This window comes from Photinus pyralis, unplaced genomic scaffold, assembly GCF_008802855.1.
Source record: "Photinus pyralis isolate 1611_PpyrPB1 unplaced genomic scaffold, Ppyr1.3 Ppyr1.4_LG2, whole genome shotgun sequence".
In the NCBI taxonomy this organism is placed as follows: domain Eukaryota; kingdom Metazoa; phylum Arthropoda; class Insecta; order Coleoptera; family Lampyridae; genus Photinus; species Photinus pyralis.
The window spans coordinates 27,706,524-27,730,530 of NW_022170403.1; the positions used below are offsets into that span (position 1 = coordinate 27,706,524).

The 24,007-nt window shown below is 35.9% G+C and overlaps 1 protein-coding gene across 3 annotated transcripts in view; it reads left to right on the forward strand.

Annotated features, from left to right (window-relative positions):
* The window catches only part of LOC116164560 (gamma-aminobutyric acid type B receptor subunit 1), a 43,433-nt gene extending 32,008 nt beyond the window's left edge, over positions 1-11,425 (forward strand). The window contains exons 4-12 of one of the 3 annotated variants that reach the window (XM_031478757.1): positions 4,025-4,152; positions 4,209-4,350; positions 4,401-4,551; positions 4,605-4,854; positions 4,903-5,142; positions 5,193-5,417; positions 5,471-5,608; positions 8,601-8,760; positions 9,337-11,425. In XM_031478757.1, coding sequence (XP_031334617.1) covers positions 4,025-4,152; positions 4,209-4,350; positions 4,401-4,551; positions 4,605-4,854; positions 4,903-5,142; positions 5,193-5,417; positions 5,471-5,608; positions 8,601-8,760; positions 9,337-9,359 — 1,457 coding nt within the window. In that variant the 3' untranslated portion in view covers positions 9,360-11,425. Of the gene's footprint in view, positions 1-4,024; positions 4,153-4,208; positions 4,351-4,400; positions 4,552-4,604; positions 4,855-4,902; positions 5,143-5,192; positions 5,418-5,470; positions 5,609-8,600 lie in introns of all 3 variants that reach the window. The other 2 variants (XM_031478758.1, XM_031478756.1) reach the window with 2 other exon arrangements.
* Positions 11,426-24,007: the final 12,582 nt, after the last annotated feature.

Below are 24,007 nucleotides of genomic sequence, written 5' to 3' on the forward strand. Positions count from 1 at the left end.
GGCTTTCCACACCAATCTCTCCTATCCCGGTATACTGTCCAGTCGATGGAATGCCGCCGAATTGTGAACAGTGTTAAGTTTTTATTGGGCTTATTGCACAATCTTGTAGACTCTCCTAATCTCCTTGCACACCTAAACTTTTCTGTTCCTCAGCGCAACAGCAGGCTTACACTAACTTTCACTTACCGCACTCCGAGAACTAATATATTGTGTAAAGCCCCTACATTAATCATGTCTCGTAATTTTAATATGGTCTGCCAGGATTGTGATATACAATATACCTCTCTACCGGAAATACTTCGCCAACTCATTACTAAGCTCAATAATTCTTTAAGATAATTATTACATATTATTTTTATTTTTTATTTTATTTTTTCTCTTTCATTACTCCTATTACTTATATCTCTTGTATATCTCTGTTGTTCATTTGCACGTTTTAATATAATTTATATATATTTTTGTTTATTTTGCGCAATTTAATCGAATTTAATTATCTTTCAATGCACTTTTACAAATTTTGTATGTTTATAATATTAATTTACTTAAGTATACTATGTTAGTTACATTATTTTAATTTCACTCTTGTAATTGTAATTGTATTGTTGCTCTATCATTGGAATGTTTTCTGTTTGAGCAATAAAGTATTATTATTATTATTATTATTATTATTATCTTTTAATGAATTCTACATTAAATTTTTTACAAATTATTTCTATACATTTGTGCTGTAGGATCAATATACAGGGTATCTAAACTGAAAAACAATAGATTAATTAATCAAATTGTCTTTCCGCATCGTCATCTTTTTCACCAACATCGATTAGGGCTCCATTGATACATCCTTATAGGCAACTGTTACAGACAAAACGTGCAGCAGCTAATGCCTGCTTTTCGGCAACTGCACTTGCCAGAAAAACCACTCTTCATCGGCAGAAAACAGAATTCAACAATGTGTCAGGAGCAGCAGAACGATCCCAGGTCGTGATCGGTTTTAAGTTCCCGTCGACTCGTTGCTTCCAACTTCCAACTCCACATTTCAGGGAGTAGTTGGTTGCCAAGCCATTCCTGAACTTAATGGAATACTCTGTAGGTTTGATATTTGGTAGGAGGTAGGGAAGAGGGATCAGGTTTGGGATCGGTGCAAAATTGCAAAAAATCTGTATATCGATGTCTATTAAGGTCAGATTCAGTAGAGGGCGCAAAACCGCGTGTCCCCACAACATAGGTATAAATATTGCTGCAGACATTTACCTAGCTAACTCAAGTTACACAATCTAGCTTTTGAGATCTCCCTCAGAGGACATCTGGGTTCCGGCATAAAATGTTTACATTGACTTAAGACCCATATACTTGAAAGACTCGAAGGCCGCAATCAAATTCTGTAATACAAAAAAAATCCTGTTAGAAACAAATTTAATGCTAACAATGCATTTTGAATAGAACACACCTCGTTTGCAAACAGTCGATCAAAAACAAATTAAGAGATCTCAAACATTACTCACAGTTCTGTTAATAATGATCTAGTAAACTAGCCAGGACAAGAATATGCGATATTCGGCGAAACACTTCTACAGCGAATCTCGCAGATTCTTCTCAGAAACAAAAAAAAATATTAATACACCACAATATAACTAGCTTTTTGTATTAGACCAATTATTTCTGCAGTCGTAATAACACAAACTTTGTCTCCACTTCCTATTTAAGCAAAAATCACCCCCTCTTATTAAATCAACACCGTTGTTCCAGACAGCACACAAAAATTTCTCTACGCCGCCTGTTAAAACAACTGCATCACTTATCTCGCACGAGGCTATGTCAAAAACCAACTAATTCTTGTCCAATAAGAACTTTTTATCCACACCAGCTTAGATAAAACTTTTTTATTATACCTGAATCACAATCTCCGTTTTAAACACTCAAATGCGTGCGAAAAAGGGCCTTTAAAACACACGTGCTTTAAAGTTGCTAAGTAACGATACTTCAAGTGTGACTTTTGAAACTGTCATCTGGATGAAATAAAAAATCCCCTTAGGTCGCTTTCTGTAAATGCAGAACATTTCTTTGGCTTTTGTACCTATCCTTTGGTTGAAGCTTTCACAAACACGCGTAATTTAGGGTATGCTTCCAAATCTGTTCCACTTTTTAATCGCAGCATTGCTTTAAAGTTTTGAATGAATGCACCAAAATATAGAAGATTTAAATACCTTTGACATTTCCTTCATATATATGCAAGCATTATCGATGCATTTAATACTTTATGCGTAAGTAACTTCCTATCCATCCATGGAAACAACTTTTCATATTCTTTATAATAGGCTTTACTGGATTTGGATTTTACACCTACCAACGTTTGTTTAGATTTTACAACAATCGATTTAATGGGCGGTGTATTATCTTTTTCAACGGAAATCGTTTAATTCACAAAGACGATGATTTTTATAAGCAAACGTCAAGTGACATTTCCATGGCAATCGTGAAATTACGAATACCCAGCCCACTTAATTAGACATGTATTCGAGTATAACGTCAATATTAAAGTCACTAAATATAGAAAGTACGGCAATCCATTGGGCTCGTGTGTTAGAGAGAGAACGCACGATTTTTGCCCAAAAATGGCGGAAGTTACCAGATTCTAGTAACTTTAATGTTAGGGATTGTTCCACCTGTTTGGAGATATCTGTATATATTTTTATAAAACATGACAGTACTATGAAGTTAGGTTATAAAAAATTACAGCTATTCAGATTTTATTTGTCAATTTTTTTAAGTTGGCAGCGAATTTGCCCAAAAATGGCGGATGATTGCGGTACTTTCTATATCTAGTGACTTTACGTCAATATGATTTCATTGTATTTCCTATTTTTGAATTATACTGCAGGTATAATAAAAAATACTATAAGATACACGTGTATAATTGGTCTTTAAAGCACTTGCAACGTTAAAGGCACTCCGCTTTGCGTCGTGCCCTTAAACTCGTTGCGCGTGCTTTAAAGACTTGATTATACACTTGCATCTTAATAATACTATTAACTCTCGTAAAAAAATTCAATTAAATGTTCCGTTAGTTACCCATTTTAAATTTATTATATAAATTAAATACAACAAATAAAATGAAATCATGAACATTTACCGACTAAATTTACAATGAAAAAAACAAAAATGACAATTCACTAAAACTTTCCCATTCTGTGTCTATTTGAAATAAAAAATTCACAGATTTTATGAAATAACTACGAGTAAGTAAGTTACACACAGGCTGCCCTGACTGCCATTTCCGACATATTGACCAAAATTACGTTAACAACACGTATTTTTACACTATAAATTGGCTGGCACTTATCTTCGGCATTGTTTCAACTTAAATAAACGACACACACACACACATGTAGTTTTACTAGTTTACACAACAAAATAATATATAGCTGCTCTTTTTGATAAAACTGATAGTTCTAATTTATTCTCATAGTGTATAAAGTGCACGTTAAAATACACACAAAACTTGGCGTAATCCAATTTTAAAGTAGTAAACTCATAAATCGTGGATTCTAAACTTGAGCGCTATCCCATTCCCGAGGTTGTTTGTTTTATACTATAGCGCTTGGTTAATGCTGCATCCGCATGACTTCAGTCTCTTTTCTTTTTATTTGCGTCTTACATATAGGTACGCTCTGTTTGTCCGTCAATACTTCTGGTGACGCGCGATACATTACTTAACAGACAAATCCTAAAACGCTCTCTTATTGGATGTCGCTATCTGCCCATTTTCGGTGTTAGTTGTTAGTCGGTATAGTCAATCCTGTCAAATGTGAAGAATTCCTATATAAAAATAAAATCGTTTAAAAGTTCTAATTAAAGGTAAAGCTAATACTAGCGAAAAGTTACGTTATTTAGCCCTTACCTTGCTCCTCCTGATAAATTTACTATATAAACACTGTCGTTAATATCAAGTTAAGTAAATTTGAACACTTCAGAACCCCTTTAAGCAACCGATGTTTCCTCTTATTAATCTATGATTTTGTTTCAGCTTTTAACAAAACAATGAATCACCTCCATAAATATGGTAAAAGTCTAAAGGAGTTCAATTACAACAATAAAGAAATAGCCGACGACATCTATTCCGCAATCAACTCTACACAGTTTTTGGGAATATCGGTAAGTCACCACCGTTTAGGTACTAATACTCATCACTACAACGACTTTACTTGCAGGGTTTTGTGGCGTTTAGCTCTCAAGGGGATCGTATAGCTTTAACACAAATAGAACAAGTCATTAATGGTAACTACGTAGTTTTAGGGTATTATGATACGCAGGCTGACAATCTCACTTGGTTTGATAAAGAAGTATGGACAGGTAATGTTATGACTGCATCACTACCGGAATCTTACGACTGTGTTTTTCAGGTATAAAAGTGCCTCAAGATAGAACGATCATAAGAAAAGTTTTACGAACAGTTTCATTGCCTTTGTTTATATGTATGTGTGTGATTTCTAGTGTGGGAATTCTAATTTCAATTTCGCTTATCATTTTTAATATATGGAACGGACATAGGAGGTACGAAAGCGCCCCTCTAATCCTACGCAGGTTTTCTAAACGCACATTTGCAGAGTAATTCAGTCATCACATCCTGTATGCAATACGATCATGCTATTTGGCGTTATTGTATGCCTAACCAGCGTTTTTCTTCTGGGACTGGATGGAAACTTTGTACCACCGCATGTCTACCCGAGTGTATGCCAAGCGAGAGCTTGGTCGTTAACCATCGGTTTCACACTTGCATATGGTGCAATGTTCAGCAAGGTATGGCGTGTACATCGACTTACCACAAAAGCGAAAAGCGATCCTAAAGTGCGAATGGTACGTAAAAGTCTCGACGTTTCGTGCACCTCAAGACTATTCTTTTAGAAAAAAGTGCAACCGTGGAAACTGTACTCGATGGTTTCCGGACTTTTAGTTGTAGACTTTGTTATACTATTAGTATGGCAGTTACAAGATCCCTTGCAGAGGCGAATAGAGCCATTCCCTTTAGAAAACCCCGCCTCCTTGTCGGATGACTCGAAGATTCGTCCGGAATTAGAGCACTGTGCCAGTCACCACAACACAGTATGGCTGGGTATAGTTTACGGATACAAAGGACTTATCCTCGTAAGAACAACGTAAATCCGTCCTTCACACAATTACGTCGATTGTTGCAGGTTTTTGGTTTATTTCTGGCATACGAAACTCGGTCGCTTAAAGTGAAACAAATAAATGATTCCAGATACGTTGGAATGAGTATATATAATGTAGTTGTCTTATGTTTAGTAACGGGGCCGATCATATTAGTAATTGGTAGTCAACAAGATGCCAGTTTTGCCTTTGTGGCACTCGCCATAATTTTTTGTTGTTTCTTAAGTATGGCTCTTATTTTTGTACCAAAGGTAAGTAAATCTGTTTACCTTAAGAACCTTCATTACCCATTATTTGTTATCAGGTTATTGAAGTCATAAGGCATCCACGTGATAAAGCCGAAAGTAAATACAATCCAGACGCCGGTGTCTCAAAGGAAGAAGAGGAGCGTTATCAAAAATTAATTAACGAAAATGAAGATCTACAACGACTTATAGCGCAGGTAATACTTCGCCCAATGGTTTCTTATTGTTAGAAATTCTTCTCGGTCATCTGAAGTGAGTATCCGCGCTTTTCTGTTTTGTGCTATCAGTATACGGACCATGTATAGTTCGAACCACTCACTTTAGCACTTGTTTGATAACTCTTGAATTTTTTTCTTTGTCTAATGACTCGCCAATAATATGGGGGCAATCCTCCTTAAATGCACCTTTTTTTTCTGGGAATACGTCGACTGATTTTCTACTCACCTATATCAAGATATTTACATTTATTTTTGAGCGATGTTTCTAAGGGCAATCGACAAGGCACTCCCGAGTATTCTACCGTCCTTTGAAAACCGTTCAGGGCTTATTAGAGCTTTTAAATCCCGCCTGAAATGGCCTATCGTGTTTGCCAGAGTTCCCTACTTGACTCCTCGAGCCTTTCCAAAAGCCGTCTAGAGCGTTGTAGGTCTCTTCTGTGACTGCGCGAGTCAATACCACCCTCCAGGACGCACAACACTACAACATAAGCATTAGAATGCTCATCACGGATTTGCTCAGGCGCCACCAGAAAGATTTACAACCTTGCGCACTGGTCTTGGGTTTTGGAAAAATTGGTAGACACGGGCAGTAAGTTGAAGAAACGACGAACGGATCGGCGGACGGCGACGTCCAGGAAAACAACTAATACAAAATTACGGCACACGGACAAGGCAAACGATTTCTGAAGCGGTAGCGGAAGCACAAGTTAATTAGCGGTATCTACAGGAAAAAAGAATGCAGGAAAGCAACCCAAGACCCCTTTATAATTAGCGGAAAGGAACGCATCAAACATTTACCTTGATATCCAAACGGTATGGTAGATCAGAAAATTACTAAAGATTAAATGCACACTATGCGCTATGCAAGACGACCAAATACCGAAAGATACATCTAAATCATGTTGTTACCTTATATAAAATACCCAAAAAATCTGGAAATGGACCCCGACCTTCCAGTCGGGTACTTGGGCGTTAATGTCTAAAAATTAAATATTCTTTAATTTATTAATTTCCAGTCTCGCGAGCATCCCAAAAATCTGGGACATATCTCAAAATCTATATTAATTAATCGCGGTTCTAATGACACTAGGAAAAATCTAAGTAAACGATGTTTGCTGCAAGACAATTAATTAACTACGGTTAATTATACTCACTTAATTGGCCGGATTAAAATTCTAAAATTCGGTAGCCCAGCACGACCTTGCAGTTTTAATGCTCATTTTTGCTTAACATTGGAAAACTAAAATTGGTTATTAATGAATGGAAGGGAACTAAAATCATATATTATTAATTTAGTTTCATCTTCCAAATGACGAGAGCTTTCGGAGGCTGCAATAATAATTAAAATATCTCTACGGGAACAATTAGAAAACTGCACAATTAGGTATGGCATCTCGGGTTCCTTATCGGCGGCAAAAACGGCGCTACACATTAACACAATTGCTTTTACCGACTACAGAAGCTACAGTTTCTCGTAATGAAGTGCCCCAAATTAGTATTACGTCTTGATACCGTGCGTTCATGTACCGGGAGGTCATCAAAGCTGGTAGATCTCACTGCGGAAAATGGGTGCTTCCTTACATTCCATGCTTTCTAGAGTCTTTTAATAAGGTACTTTGGTAGCTTTATACGTATAGGTTCTATAGAGCTAGACAACCTCATAAAACTTTGCAAAGCTCTTAGAAAACTTCAGCGATGGCCTACAGCGCTCTAGAACTGTGCTGAAAAGGGTAATTATACAGCCCTTAAATCCTGTATAAAGATTCTCAAAGCCTTTTTATTCTTTCAGCACCCCTTAAATCTTCTAAGACTGATCAGGCCCTTTCTCAAGTTTTCTAGAGCCTTCGATGTGTTTTAGGATAATTATTTTGATAGGTGTTCTCTTTAGCCTTGAGTGCCTTTATGTGTAACTTCAAAGATTTTGAAACCATCTTGCCATTGCTTGAAAAGTTCTTGAAAGGTACCTCCTTAAAACGAGTGTTAGCTCTCACAAAACACAACGCGAGGGTCTGGAACGTACACAAAAAGTTTTCAAACACTTTCAGTTACCCTGTTCATTTAAATTAGAAACTCTGCTCAGCTTTCTGAAGTGAGCAATTCGCATTTTGCGTTGAAGCCGCGCGGAAAAGCTTCAAAAATCTAAGTAAGTATACTTATTTTTATACTCGTACCTAAGAGCATATTATATTATTTTTTGTGCCTCTTCTAGAGATTCCCAATGAGGCCTTATTGCAGGGATCTTTGATAGTTTTCTAAGCCCCTTAAGAACATGTATAAGAGCTTGGAAAGAAGCTCTGTAAGAAGCTTCCATTCAACATTTTTGTTTTGTCCAACACTTCCAGAGACTTCTTAGGGTATTTTATCAAACTTTTCAGAAGAGTTGTGTGCGAATTGAAGGGTCGAAAAAGTTCTGCAAATTTTGGGTAGGGCTCTGCAAAGGGCCTTAAGAACTCCTAGAATGTCATACAAGTCATTAGAAGTCGATCAGGCAAGACGTTACAGAGTCTCCAAAAAGTCTAGAAGCTTTTGGCATTTGTTTTGAGAAAATTATTAATGCGCTTCCAATTCCGGAAAGTGGTCCTTACTTCGAACCTTTGAGGATTTTCCGACGTTTTCAAGGCCAGTTTAATTTTTATATCCAAAAAAGATCTAAGAGCTTTAAAGAGGTATGCAGGTATTTTATTACCTTTTTAACAATATCTCTGATATTTTGAATAAGGAATTTCAAGGTCCTTCTAATGTCCCCTTCGCTCTGAAAATGACGTCGAAAGCAGGGCGCAGGGAAACTAGAAACTCTTAGATACCTAAAGGGCTTCGGAGTTTTCTATAATCGTTACAGTCCTTATTTCCAGATTAGAATCTCCGAAAACGACGTGCCGCTATTGAATAAGTTTGAAAGTAGTGAATTAATGAATGGCTATAAGTGAAAATTAGAGCAAAAGTATGAATGTTGTATGTTCTTCATTTACAGAAAGAAGAAAAAATTAAATTGCTAAAAGATCGGTTACAAGAAAAAGAATCGGAGAAAGGCGGTGTTTATTTAGCGCCACCGATTTTAACGCAAGGTAAGGATACCATCATCGTACCTGACTTCATAACGGATGCAGGAACATCTGATTCGGCATTTGGTGGTATATCTTTTTATACACGTTCGTCAAGAGCCAGTCAGTCTGACATTGAATTTAGCGAGAGCTACTTGTAAATTACCTTTTTTTTATTATACCAATTACCTCCTCACATTATTACCTATGGTCAATTTCTCCTCGGCACACATATCTCATTTAACAATAATAAATTAAACTCAGTTTCATTAATCGCATATTTTTGATACCTCAAATTTGCATGTATAACCGTAGATCCTAGTTCATATTTTTGATACCCTTTTCAATCTCGTGTATGTATAGTCAATATGCATCTAAGATCACCATTGCTAGATCTGTGTATTAAATAATCACACTCGCTTCTCTAGTCTAGTTTTGGCTTCGCTAATTTATGTCACCTAACTGGCTTCTTTAATGTTTATGTACTCACAATGTAATGAAATCTCGTTATAACATAAATGTACCCCTTTCCAAGTTTTCTTAAAAGAAAGATGATCTTGAGCTCCCAATTAACGCTCTAATTTACGATATTATATCTTTATGTTGTAACGAGATGAGAGGATTAGTGGTAATTGGGAGTAATCGAGATTCTGTTTCTTTCGACAGATACACAAGATGAGCATATATAGTCAACGCTGTTCAGTTTACACGCACATTTTCGAAGCAAAGGACTATTTTTGTTTGGTGGGTATTTATCTGCGGGGTGTTTGTAGTTTTTACGTTTTTATCTAAGTGAATATGTGGATTTTACACAATTAGTGACACCCTGTCGATGTAGATGTAGTGAAACCCCCATTGTTATTATATAATGCGACTTTACTTATTTGCGATATCTTCCGAAGCACATTATTCTTCTTATATAAGACGCTTCGGTGATGTCTAGTTATTATTTATGTAATAAAACGAATTTTATAGACTGTTTAAGACTTAAAGGTGACGCTTTCAGAAGGTATTGCAAAATTTGTTGGACCGACTTTCGGTTACTGAAAGTTTTACCGAGCATTACACACCGTGCTTTACGAATATCATCTTAAGAATAGTTCAAAATTGGTTACAAATGACTGAATCTGAATATAAAATGGTGATGTATGCGTTTGCCAAAATGGTGGCAAGTTTAAGTCAATTCCATACTAATATTTAGTCAGGGATTATAATTTTGATGTTGTTATTTGTAGATTTTGTTTATTTATAATATAGTTTATAGAAAAATTATTTCTAGTTAAAAGAAATTTACGAAAATGTTAATTGTTACATAAATGGTATAGTCATTTAGAGGTTATAGAAAAAATCAATGGTTAGTGACAAAAAAAAATGCTGTTGTGATAGTCCTAACGTCGCATCAATGTATAATATCATAAAATAGCTCGGATATTTTTTCATTTATTTACATTTGGTTTGTGCTATATGTTAAAATACAAAATTGTGAGCTAAGTAACTTAGCGTAATACCTTATAGTGAGAGAAGTCGCTCAATGTGTGTAGTCACAAATTAAAAATGTCACAAAATTTCTTTTGACGTTATTTTCGACCCATATATTGGAATTTTGCATGTGCATCACTCATCAATACTGTCATCGTCATTGTTGAAAACTGGCACATTGCAAGAATCCGTTTTCTATTGCGGCTACTGCATTTTTCTAATTACCTAGTTTTTCAATAGTATACTATTCTTTGTTTAGCACAATAAAAACGATTCTAAATGTTGTGATAGAGGAGTAGTTAAGTTAGATTGGAAAACTGCAGTCGCTCTGTGTGGCTGTATTTTATAAGGACGAATAACTTTCGAAATGTACTGTATAACTTCGTAGCAATTCTAAATTAATGACTCTTCTGTTACTAACTAAAGCTTGACTTGTCAATTTTAGTTGGTGACAGAAACAATTAAAATGGGTTAGTGATTTCTACGGAGCGTTCCGTTACGGACGCTTAAAGTACTTAGATTTTAAGTATTTTTTGCTAAGAATCTCTTACAATTCTGTGTTAAAACGAGATTTCACTCAAATTTTTGGACAACCTTCAAATGAAATTCTGCCCCACAACCATAAATAAGTGTTACACCCATTCCGTACGTGTAACTCGGTGTTGTGGTCCACAATCGGAACCCAAAGCGCCCAAATATTTCTGTTTGAATAGGGCCTAAATAACATCTAAACTCAATGAATGGAAACTAATTTGTGATTTTTTTCTTAAAAACTTATTCATGTTATCCTAGCAATATTTGTTATGTATTTATGTCTTAGCTGTTGAATTTTTCTAAAAGGAATGTTTCATACTTAACGTAAATTTTTTTAAATGTTAACTTCACAGCGACGGTCGCCATTTCACTCGAATAGTTGTTATATATACACAAAATATTACACAAAGAACTTTCTTATCTCACTCAACTGACGACCATCGCTGCGACGAGATGAAAACGAGTATGTCATTAAACAATTTTAGATACCTATTGTGCAATGAGAAAAGTAATGCATCGTCATACCACATTACGGCTCAAAATGTGGTACGATTGGACGCAATTAGCTAATTCACTTTGTGTTAGAACAAAAAGAAAAATGATATACATACCTACCTTATGTAAAGTATGGTACCTAAATAAGTATTGATAGTACCTATAAATCGCAGTTTTACTGTCAGAATATGTGTTCAAAACCCAATCACCCCTAATCTTATGTAAAAATAAATTTAAATGTAAATAATCTTTTTATATTGTATTACTTAAAGTTGCGATTTGGATCTTTGAGAGAGTGGGTTGGGAATCTTTCTACCATTTAATATTTATGTACATTCGGTGGTAGATGGCTCTTGTAACAGTTCCAAATAAGCATGTTTGACGCGACAAACTCGAGATACACCATATGGAAGGCTAGGTGCAAAACAATCGTCGGGGCTCTCGTCGTTATAGAAGGTAACATTCATTTTGGTTTTTTATTTCAATGAGTTGATATTTGGTAGGGACATAGATAAAAAGTCAAAAGATTTACAGAAACAGAACAATTGACAAAATTTAAACTTATAATGTTAAAATCTCTCCTCTAGTCTCTCCTCGTATATTTCCGGCATCTGCCATAAAGAGAAATCCCAATATTGGACTTTACATTTTTTTTATAACGCCTGAAATAAATCTTAGCCACCAACAGAAAAAATCTGGTATGAAAACTCCATCCGGGTCGCACAATGGATTTGAATCAATACACAATTAATTGATTACCATGATTACCAGAAATTTATTCTGGAAAAAAAATAACAAAATCCCTGAAAGAAACAAAACCTTACAAAGCTTCTTTGGACTAATTACCCCGCACATAGGCGGACGTCAATTAAAATAAGAAGTCACATTACAATTTTCCAAGGTGAAAATGCACTTGCCTATATTTTGGACAGGAAAAATAAATTGCTTGAAATCGACCGGGGAAAAAAACATTTTCTTATAGTTTTTGGCTCGGTTTTTGGCCTGTAGAATCCATAACTGCCAACAGTTTGAAAATTGGTTTTTTACCTATAGCATTTGTTTCAGAAATCCAATCGATAAAATACGAGACGTTGTGGAATCTACGAAGTTAAATTAATAGGAGAAAGTGGTTTTCCGAACATTTTTGGGGTAGTCAACATTTTTTCTTAATAATTGAAATAATCTGGTCGTATAATGTTTGCGATATTAGACCTCGTACTAGACGCACCAAAACTGACACAAAAACCATTCGCTGACAGCTTCAAGAAACTTCACTTATTCTTGATAACACTGAACTTTATGACGAAATCTGGCGTGTTGAATTAGATGACAGATTTTCGGTAGCTATCCGAACGGAAGTAAGACTTTTTATATGAAGAGAACCTTAAAACAAATGGTCTAGCTGTGCGCAACTACTGCTTCTTTTTTTAACATTACAAATCTTGCACTTCTTAAACCACTTGCTTCTGGACAGATTTATTGTAAAGAATGAACGACTTCAAGTAAACTAATAGCGCTAGAGTACCCGAGATTTAGCCTAAACAAATTTACACCCTCTTAAACCGTCGCGAAACTCAGTCTGGTTTGCTCGTTGTGTCTAGTATTTAAAGAAACACCACTTCCACTACCAAATAATCTCCTTCTTTATGAAATTTCCAAAAAATTGACAATCAAGGCGAATCCGCCAAACGTCCCCACTATCCACCGACATGACACACGCATCAGTACAACCAAATCAAAAAAAAAAGATGCAAATTAGGCTGGATGAGTCTTACGTCCCTAAATTGAACAATTGCAATAGCCATAAAATTTAAACAAAAATTACGTATTTACAAACAAAGGAAAATAACATCTGCATAACGTTGTTACATAACAATAAATAGATATTGTAGACACTTGGCCAAGTGGCTGCACCTGTTTTTCTATCAACATTGCGGTTATATGATTAGGTATGTAATCAGTTCATTTGCGAATGAATCGCCAGTAAGTGCGGTTGTATGTGCTCCGTTCGTATGCATCAACGTGTTTATATTCGACGTGAAAATGGTGAGTTTTGATTACCTTTATGAAAACACGGGTGGGCCTTTTCCTTGCAAATATAAAAATCAAAATATGCTCGGACACGCAATCCTTAGTTTTGGAGGAGTGAGGGCACAATTTGGAATACCTTAAACAGGAATTAATTTGACCTCTAGTGCTCAGTGAATTTTGAATTCCACTTCGTGTTTAAATGTAACTAAATGGAATTTAAACGTATGATTTGTTTAAGTACCTACCAATCCATTACTATAACCTGCATAGGAAGATGGGCGTTTGGATTTTAATACCACATGGGATCAAGTGTTAACTCCCTTACCAAATTTAGAAAGTAGCATATGGAGTGGTATGCTACCTCACTTAATTCAATTTTCTTACCTACCCTTAGTTTTGATTCCCCTGCACTGGTACAATAAAAAACAATCATCTTAAATTATCAGGGTTTCAGTTAATAAGTGGTTTTTCGGTGACTAGCCAAATTTTTTAGGTGTTTGTTACAGACAAAATTCTGTTAGTTTATCTTTAGTCGCACTTTTCATTAATTTTCTTGTTTCTTTATTTCCCATCAAATCGGGTGATGTAAACTTAAAAACAGCTAAATCATCAGCAGTCCAAACTAGTACTCAAGGTTTTGACGGGAAATATTTTTTATTTCAAAAACGCAGTAATTTAGACTAACATTAAAATAAACACTAAGGACAAATCCTGCATCGATTGGCACTCAACAATCTCGTTGTGAGCCGTTGTGAGTAGAAAGCTGAGGAATTTTTGCATTGCGGCACAATGTAAATGTTTCTGAAGTTGTGAATAGTTGTACAGGTCACCAGCAAATAATTATCAACTTAATGCTTGCTTGCAATCTTGATCGATGAACTGATTTTACGTTATTTTACAAAAGCATATGACCAACTTTTGCTGTTGAATTTAAGAATAGCCAAGTTCAACCAAGACAAAAGCACAAGAAATTTTATTTAGGTACCTACGTAAAATAATAATGTTGTTAAAATAAAAGAAAATAAGTTTCAGTGCACAGTTCTCGTGACTTAAGTAATTGTAGTTTTATTTATTGTAATGCTAATCATTATCCCTAGAACTAACTGGCGATCAAAGATGAGTTGCTGTCGAGTCGCCTTTGGTTCAGTACGATTTCCCATGTAAACAATAAGTTCAAATGTGACTCGACAGCAACTCATTTTGGATCGCATAGTACCATCATTTTAAAAATGGATCTGTTTTTGGACAATTTGAGTTAACTCCATCAGACCATTGCGTGGTTCAACTTTTTTATTTAAAAAAACCGATTTCCTGCAGTAGTTCGTATAAGGAATATAAGGATGGCTTGCCACAGTCAAACATTTATTTTGCTTTAATCCAACGTACCTTGTCCCTCTTGAAACAAATTTAAATCTAACTATTTGCATATACATGTGATATATTACACCCCGGATAGACTATTACTCAATGAATATGTCCATCGAACCATCGAAGTATTTAAATCTGCCACAATAAACTAAACTTAATCACAATTAGTGATTCCCTGGTTACGGTTCAAGATGTTGAATTAAAGAGGCAAAGAGTTCTTTCGATTTACTATTCAAACGTTTTGGAATTGTGGTGGGAAAAACCGAAGTGAAGTGTCTAAATAATGTCAACAAATAACGTTTGGCAATCTTGAAAAAATACATCAATTAATTTGGATATTGCTGCTTTGTCTTCACCGAAAATAATTCTCTGTTACCGACACTATACCAGTTGACAAAATCAACTTTTTCTTCAGTTGAATACATCGCACAAGAACGAAAATAAAAATACAGAAGCCAAAGCCACAATACCTATTCAAAGTAATTATTACGACAGCCAGATCTTTATTTACTTAAAGTTTGGTTTGGTTGCATCAAATTAGCCGCCCTCCAGGAGAGATTTTGTAATTTCGAAGTAGACATAGGGAAAAACAATACACGTAAATCCCTATGTCGACTTCTTAATAGATATAACGGTATAAAGATAATTACTGTAGGCATGTGGTTATTAAAAATTTTTGCAACAAGCGACAGCGACAAATCGATAATTTAAAGTAAAATTGAAAAGTTAGTAGTGTTGGTAGTTCACAATGGCCCCATCTCGCAATCAAAAATATGCCTCTGTAAAACTTTGCATAAATCCCCTTGGTAAAATTTGTCATTGGTTAATAAACATTTCATTTTATTTTGTTCTTCATCTACAAATGACCTTACTTTATAGTCCTATTTTATTTCCGTTCTAATTGTCATTCTCATAATTTACGTTCTCTGATGATGATTTTCCATTTGTCATTTTTCTTCTATTACTAATTCTTTAAGTTAATAATGGCAATTATAAAAGTCTGGCCCTGGTGGTTGAAATAATACAAACTGTGAAGGGAAAATTAAAACTGTTTAAAACAATTCACGTAACATTTTATGAAAACATCAATAAACATTTTTTAACAATCGTAACAGTCTATGACAAAAAATTAGATCTTTCATTTCCCTCTATACGAGATTTGTTCAAAATGGCTCGGAGGCAACCATCCATCCAATCTTCTCCTAATCGACTCCCGGACTCTTTCAAAAACAATAGGGACGTTTCTTATTGAGTTACACTCGGTCATTATCTGATCTTTTAAATCGTCCACTGCGCTAGTATGAACTAATGCGGTTTAATAGCCCCATAGGGCATAGGAAATAATCCAGGGGGTTTAAGTCCGGGGATTGAGCAGGACATAAGTGAAGTCCACCTCGACCTCGTCCTCGACCAATCTAGCGTATGTTGCTGTTAAAATTTATCGAGAAACTACACTAAAATGAGCTGGTGCACCATCATGCGTAACCACATATTTCCTTTCTTGCAGCCAATGGTACATCCTCCAGAAACTCAGATAGTGTTTCTTCTAAAAAGTTGCTGTATACTTCGGCGGTAAGTCTATCTGGTCCAATTAGGCAGTCATTCGCTTCAGTGTTGTAGTTTCTCCAAGATGATAAATACCATGAAAGATTTTTCTATCGCTAACGATATACGCTTAAAAAAATAGCCAAACGTCAATCAATCTTACCAAACTTGACAAAATACAAACAAAAACGAATAAACTAATAAGTCAAAGAAATTGGGGAATGTTGGTAAAGGAAGCGTTCAGTAGGTAACAAAGCATAGGTACCCGTTGCCAAAGGCGCACTTAAACGAACAACTTTGTTCGTAAAAAAGACGTGAAATGTAATCTTAGGAATAAGGTAATATCTTTTATTTATGTCACAAAACTTATTAGTGTCTTGTTTGGGGGGGCCCAAATTCCGCCGTTGGGGGCGTGGTCCGAAGACCGACTTAGTTACATTTAACGTTGTCGGCATTATGCATAATTGTGCATAATTATGATTAATTAAAATTTAGCTTTTGTGAAACTATACGTTTCCCGTCAATTATTTGTAATTGGAATTAATTTTGCTAATTACGTAACCTGCTAGTAAATTCTATTAACTTAGCTGAAATGGTTAATTAATTCTTCACTCTTGTTTGGAAATGGGGGCCCAAATTCCGCCGTTGGGGGCGTGGTCCGAAGACCGACTTAGTTACATTTAACGTTGTCGGCATTATGCATAATTGTGCATAATTATGATTAATTAAAATTTAGCTTTTGTGAAACTATACGTTCTCCCGTCAATTATTTGTAATTGGAATTAATTTTGCTAATTACGTAACCTGCTAGTAAATTCTATTAACTTAGCTGAAATGGTTAATTAATTCTTCCTCTTATAATTGACTCATATTTTAATGTTATCACTTCATGAAGTTGAATTGAAATGTGTCAATGAAAGTTCTACTGGTTTTGGTTTTGGAACGTTTACTGCAGCTAACAGACTACAGGAAATTTCGACCTTAATACTAGTCCGCGATTTCGTGGCCAATCGGTGCCAAGTACTGCCATTTATGCGGTGGCTCGTAGTTAGATCGGTAAAATGCCATTTGACTTTTGTGGAATGCCCGCATGCTTTCGAATTGACGAGGGAGACTGTTTCTTCTATAGCGCATTTATTGTAAAATGTTTGTGTGGATTGTAAATGAAAAATAATTTATTTCCAAAAATATTAATTGAGGAATAAACCTAATCTAATTAACTGTTACGATGTCTTTAACTTACGTTGTCTCTGTGCAAATAAAATAACCGACAGATGACGACCTCTAAAATTGATACTTAAAATACTACAAGGCACAACGTAAAATTCTAGGGTTTTAACACTAAGATTTAGGAGGTCAGAGTCTGGAGGTGACTGGTATAATAAATAAATGTAATTATTTCTGTTCAGTACAGTAATTACCTACAGTGTTTTAATTGTTAGAGCTTAATGGTAACTGATGTGGCCCCAAAATCTGGTAGGGCGCCAAGACCTGATTCGGCACCGCTTCGAAAAATACCCAGTTACGCCACTGAACAAAACTTGTCGAATGGTTGCATCTTTGGTTCCTTAGCCGTTGATGGAGAAGATATCCATTGTGACAGGAAAAGTAATGCGCCATTGTTTTAAGCTCCAAATTACAAGAACACCTAGAATGAACTCAAAAAAACTGTCACAGCTCGATTCAAATCATTGAATGGGAGTTTAACTGAAATATGAAAGATTAGACCTAGGGAAATTTCAACGCCGCGCCGAGAGGCAAAAAAATTAATTAAAATGGTTTTTATCTATTTTTTGAAATGTGTCTTCCTTCCCTATTGCTTTCATACTCTCATTCGTGGCGTTGCTTCCAGCAGGTGGTTGACTTGATGCATTCATGCCGAAGTTGCTACTACATCTGCGGGGGATTCGCTAAATTCCTCAATCGTCTACCCATAATGTGCCGCACGTGTTCAATTGACCAAAGGGTCGGCAGATCTGACTGTCCAGGGCCACGGCAGATATGGGCGCCTCTTGAGTTAAATAGATATTGCTGTATGATAACGAGCATGGTCTTGCTAGAAAAGTTGAATTCCTAGCTCATGAAAGAACTGAAGGAATTCCGCCTTTGCGTAGATTTCTTCAATGTCTTTCTCATTGAACTTTTTCTTCGTTTTTATTTAATTTCCTATAATTATATAATTGCTTATATGAACCGGATTTATTGTTTTACCAGTATTGGCCACGTTGCGTGAACAAATAACTATTGCATCCATCCAAAAACGACTACACTACTTCAACCTGCTGCTAAAACCAAATGTTCTTTGAATTGACACATTATCAGAAATATGGAAAAGGTAATAGAAATTAACATTTAATTATTTTGTCTTTTTTCTAAGTGGACCGAATTTCAGCCAAGGCCTCCGTACCATCCAACCCGCTATACAAAGAAATATTCATGCGCGGTCCTGATGTCAACCAGGGACCTTAAGTACCGCAGTCGATCCTCTACTGAAATGAACCAAGGGGCGAGCACCACCCACCATAATATCGTATTCGGCATTATGAATAAACAGAAATTTTCTGGTGAGTTGTCATAATAAATGCGTTTTGCGTACCTATACTAAATGGAATTCATAACTTATGGCCGAAATTTTACGAGATAGTATCGACAATATTTTTAACAAAATTTAGTTTATTCAATATAACCTCCCTTGAGAATTACACATTTATCACAACGTGGTGAGGAGGCGGCGGTGCAGAGGTGGCTCGATGGCAAACAAAACTTCTTTACTTCTTGTTTATGCCGTGCAGATGTTTACATTTTCGGATTTTCGTACGTCTGCGAACTACAAAATAACGAGACATTTTGTAATCTACGAAGCTAAATTAATAGGAAAAAGTGTTTTCCCGAACATTTTTGGGGTAGTCGATTTTCGGTAAAATGCAAATAAGGCTCTTACCTATATTTTGGGTCGGAAAAAAAATTGTATGATATCGACCGGGAAAAAAACATTTTCTCATAGATTTGGGCGTGTAGGATCCATAACTTTAAACTCAACCCGTTACCACCGTAAATACACTCAACCCCGTTTATTAAAATTTGATCTCTTACAGCAAAGGGGATATTTTAAGAAAAATAACCAATCCAAATTTTAATAACGTGTATTGACATTTTCTTCATTCCTTACCCCTTATCATTGAGGCCAGAAGAGGAGTCTTAATCTTAATATAATTGCACAACAAGAACCACACTCCATTTAATTACCAAGAGAAGTAGGAGAAATGGAAAGTTTGTAACGTCCGTTGCATTTTCTATACACATCGATTGATCAAGGACTTAGAAACAATTTTCAACGCCAACCGAGCAGTGTAGGTGGAAGAATGCGCTGATCTACTCTCCACTTGATGTATAAGGAGACATGTACGTATAGCTTTCGTTAAAACTCCAGTATTTGTGAAGCAGTTGCCGTTTACAGATCGCTGTGTAAGATTGCAAGGACATTTTTGTCGTCATAATCCTGTCTTTGTTGTCCTTATACTTCTCCGTAAATTGTGGAAACCCGAACCCGCATTTTCCTGTGACGTCACAGTTGGAGGTAGGTACATCAGCTGTTGCAGATAAGGTACGTCATACATTCTACGTATATTAAATAAACTGAATAATTAGATTTTTGAGTTGAGAAAGATAAATATAAATAAAGCAGACGACGCTTTACTTGCACTTGACAGTATTTAGTGATTTGAAGATATAATTCGGGTAACGTATCGATTTGGATCTTGGTAGTACATACAAATTTCGCGCATTCTAATTTCATAAATCTACTCAAAGTAAATTTTGGGTATACCGCAAGACCACATTATTTATTTACCACATAATACATAACAGGTACACTCTTAAATGCATACATGATTTCATTGTTAAAAAACTTTCGATTTTCAAATGTTTTTGAATCACTGTAGCAATTGTTTGTAATGCAATCGGCAACTAAGTGTGTACAGTTCTACAATGGAAACCAGAACTAGAAATCTGGTGGTGGAACCTTGGAATTCTTCCACTGGGTAAATTGCTAGTCTTTGGAGTCATTTTTCATCAAAAAAGTTTGAGGAATCTTTAAAACTACGGCATGATATCTAATTGAAATTCTATTTTATCAAGATCTAGCTTTTCTCCATATATATTTGCCTATAATTTGGGTCGGAAAAATTGTTCCTTGTACAGCTATCCGTGTCATAGAGGTTGGCAAGTACCTAAAAGGGATGTTATTACGCCTGTATCAAGTCGTATGAAAATATAAGCAGTTTTCGTATGTACGGGATAAAATGTATAAGAATAAATCTTTTCCGGGTCGATTTCAGAGAATTCCTTTATTCGACCTAATTTGTAGGCTTCTTGGAATCCACAATCCTAGTAATGGTTGAACGGAGTCCTTCCACATTTCCTATCCTGCGCCAATCTTTTCACTTCTATATAACCACCCTTGCCTACGCCCCTAACTATTTAATCTATGTATCTAAGCCTCTATGCCCTATCATTCTATCTTTTTCAGTTTTTTCCTATCTTCTACTACAGTAGTGGTCCGATTCTTTTCAAATTGGTGTCGTCGGAAAGATGTTGTAAACGCGCACAACTCCTGCGTGTCGGAATTTTGGTTTTTGTCCTAGGGGCGAAATTAACGACCTTTTGCAAGGCGCGCGTCTTCGAGAGGTAGTCAACTTTGGGCACCTTTTAGCTTCCGTTGCGAATTTTGTCACGCGGTTTAACGTTTCGTAAATCTCGAAGCGCTATCTCTCTTTCTCGTGTCGCCAATTATAGAAGCTCGAGCAATGAGAAGTGCCCCAAAAATTAAGTACTATCTTGTGGAAGGTTTTTAGCGAAATCCACCAAAATGTGGGTGTAATATAAGTAGGCACCGAAAAAGGAAATGTGGTAGCCCCCGACAAAATTTTACTGATGGTAGAGTCAAATCTTCAAACGCGCATTGGAAGGGAACGGGACATCGGAAGTGGATACTACCAAAGGGAATATGGTAGCCCCCGAAACGATCTTCCCAATGGTGGAGTCAAATCTTCAAACACGCATTGGAAGCGAACGGGACATCGGAAGTGGATACCGACAAAGGGAATGTGGTAGCCCCCGACACGATCTTCCTGATGGTGGAGTCAAATCTTCAAACGCAAATTGCGGATGAACGGGAAGTCTGAAATGGGTACCGACAAAGGGAATATGGTAGCCCCTGACACGATCTTCCTAATGGTGGAGTCAAATCTTCAAACGCGCATTGGAAGGGAACGGGACATCGTAAGTGGATATCGTCAAAGGGAAAGTGGTAGCCCCCGACACGATCTTCCTGATGGTGGAGTCAAATCCAAATTTCCTTTGATGGATTGTTGATCTCGTAAGTGGCGTTTATGTTATAGTCCATTAGTTCATTATTCAATTAGGTACCTAAGCTACTTAATCACTCCACGGTGATGGGTATGAATCAGGCCCGTAGCCAGGGGGTGGCCAGGTAGGGCTCGAACATGGTCTTGCCTCCACTGGAAATTACGGTTGATGGTTCCTTTACAAAAATTATAGGGAAAATTTTTATCAAAAACTTCTTAAGCCCCACCTACAAAAATACCGGCCACCCCTGCTCGTTCATTCTGGCTACGGCCCTGGTATGAATCAGGAACGAAAAATTTCGCTGACATCCCAGGTATCTAAACGTGGATTAATTTTTACATGGACGTGAACGTTGTGGATTCTACAGGCCAAAAGTTTTTCCCCTGTCGATTTAAGGCATGTCGTTTTTTCGATCCAATTTCTAGATACAAGGTGTTTGTATTTAACCAAAAAACTAGTTCGATATCGACCGGGAACTTTTTCGTATAGATTTTGGCCTGATGTAAAATCCGAAACGAAATTTTAGATTGGACCACTACTGCAGAAGTTATAAAAAGATTTCCAAAGCAAAAATGAAGGCTTTTGATGTAGTGATTTGATTTTGCCAAGGTGAAATCAAAATTAATGGGTGTTTGAAGAAAATTCAATTTCAAACCGGTGATCTATTTCGAGCTAGGAAAAGAGATGGCCATTACGAAGTATTCCAAACTTCTGACAGGTAAAGTACAAAAAGTTCCAGAAGTACTACAACAAAGAAAAGACGAAGAAGAAATTGCAAGAAGAATTTACATCACAAACCTGAAGGAATATTCAACCCTTTAAAGATACGTACCAGTTCAAATTGGTACCCTTCCACGAGGTAGAATTACAGAGCTATGCCGTTTAATTTGCTTAAATTTCCTTTGCTTTTGCTTCTCCATTAGGTACTTTCATCATTTGTTATGCGGTTTATTTATTCACACTTACTTACTTGCCCACCTTATCACAATACCTCTGGGTACTTATATGTAACCGATTTTAACTGGATTTCTCCTTTCAGAAAATCTAGTCGCCGCATTGCGTCAACAAATCCATAATTGGTTCCAACTGCTGTCAGACCAATTGATATTCTTCGGCTTCACACAGAGCAGCTATGCGAGTGAGTACGCTCGCATTGTCATCAAAATGTAGAAGGTAGGAGAACAAATTGATTTGGATTCTACGCACCCAAATTAATAAGAAAAAGTGTTTTCCCCAGAAATGTTGGTGTAGTCGATTTTGGTAAAAAAGGAAGGTAATACACTGCCTTTTTTTGAGCCCCGAAGAAAAAATTATCTCAGATCGTATCAAGTACCAAGTATCAACTCTTACTCTTAGACTTTTTTGAATCACTCTTAGAGTTTTTTTAATCACTCTTAGACTTTTTTGAATCACTCTTAGACTTTTTTGAATCACTCTTAGACTTTTTTGAATCACTCTTAGACTTTTTTTAATCACTCTTAGACTGTTTGAATCACTCTTAGACTTTTTTGAATCACTCTTAGACTTTTTTGAATCACTCAGACTTTTTTGAATCACTCTTAGACTTTTTTGAATCACTCTTAGACTTTTTTGAATCACTCTTAGACTTTTTTGAATCACTCTTAGACTTTTTTGAATCACTCTTAGACTTTTTGAATCACTCTTAGACTTTTTTAATCACTCTTAGACTTTTTTGAATCACTCTTAGACTTTTTTGAATCACTCTTTTGAGACTTTTTTGAATCACTCTTAGACTTTTTTGAATCACTCTTAGACTCGACTTAGACTTTTTTGAATCACTCTTAGACTTTTTTGAATCACTCTTAGACTTTTTTGAATCATCTTAGACTTTTTTGAATCACTCTTAGACTTTTTTGAATCACTCTTAGACTTTTTTGAATCACTCTTAGACTTTTTTGAATCACTCTTAGACTTTTTTGAATCACTCTTAGACTTTTTGAATCACTCTTAGACTTTTTTGAATCACTCTTAGACTTTTTTGAATCACTCTTAGACTTTTTGGATCACTCTTAGACTTTTTTGAATCACTCAGACTTTTTTGAATCACTCTTAGACTTTTTTGAATCACTCTTAGACTTTTTTGAATCACTCTTAGACTTTTTTGAATCACTCTTAGACTTTTTTGAATCACTCTTAGACTTTTTGAATCACTCTTAGACTTTTTTAATCACTCTTAGACTTTTTTGAATCACTCTTAGACTTTTTTGAATCACTCTTAGACTTTTTTGAATCACTCTTAGACTTTTTTGAATCACTCCTCGCAACTTTTTTGAATTTTTTTATTCTTTTGGATTTTTTGAATTTCTTTTATAGGCCTCTTTTGAATTTTCAATTTTTTGATAATATGGGCGACGTGCGGAGGGGTCACCGATTGAACTTCTCCCCGTGATTGTTGCGTGTCCATAAAGGTTGTATAACTAATGACGATATTTATTTAGATAGTATTTACAATATGAATAAACATTTCGTATGCGCCTGTTGATATGGCGTGCGTACG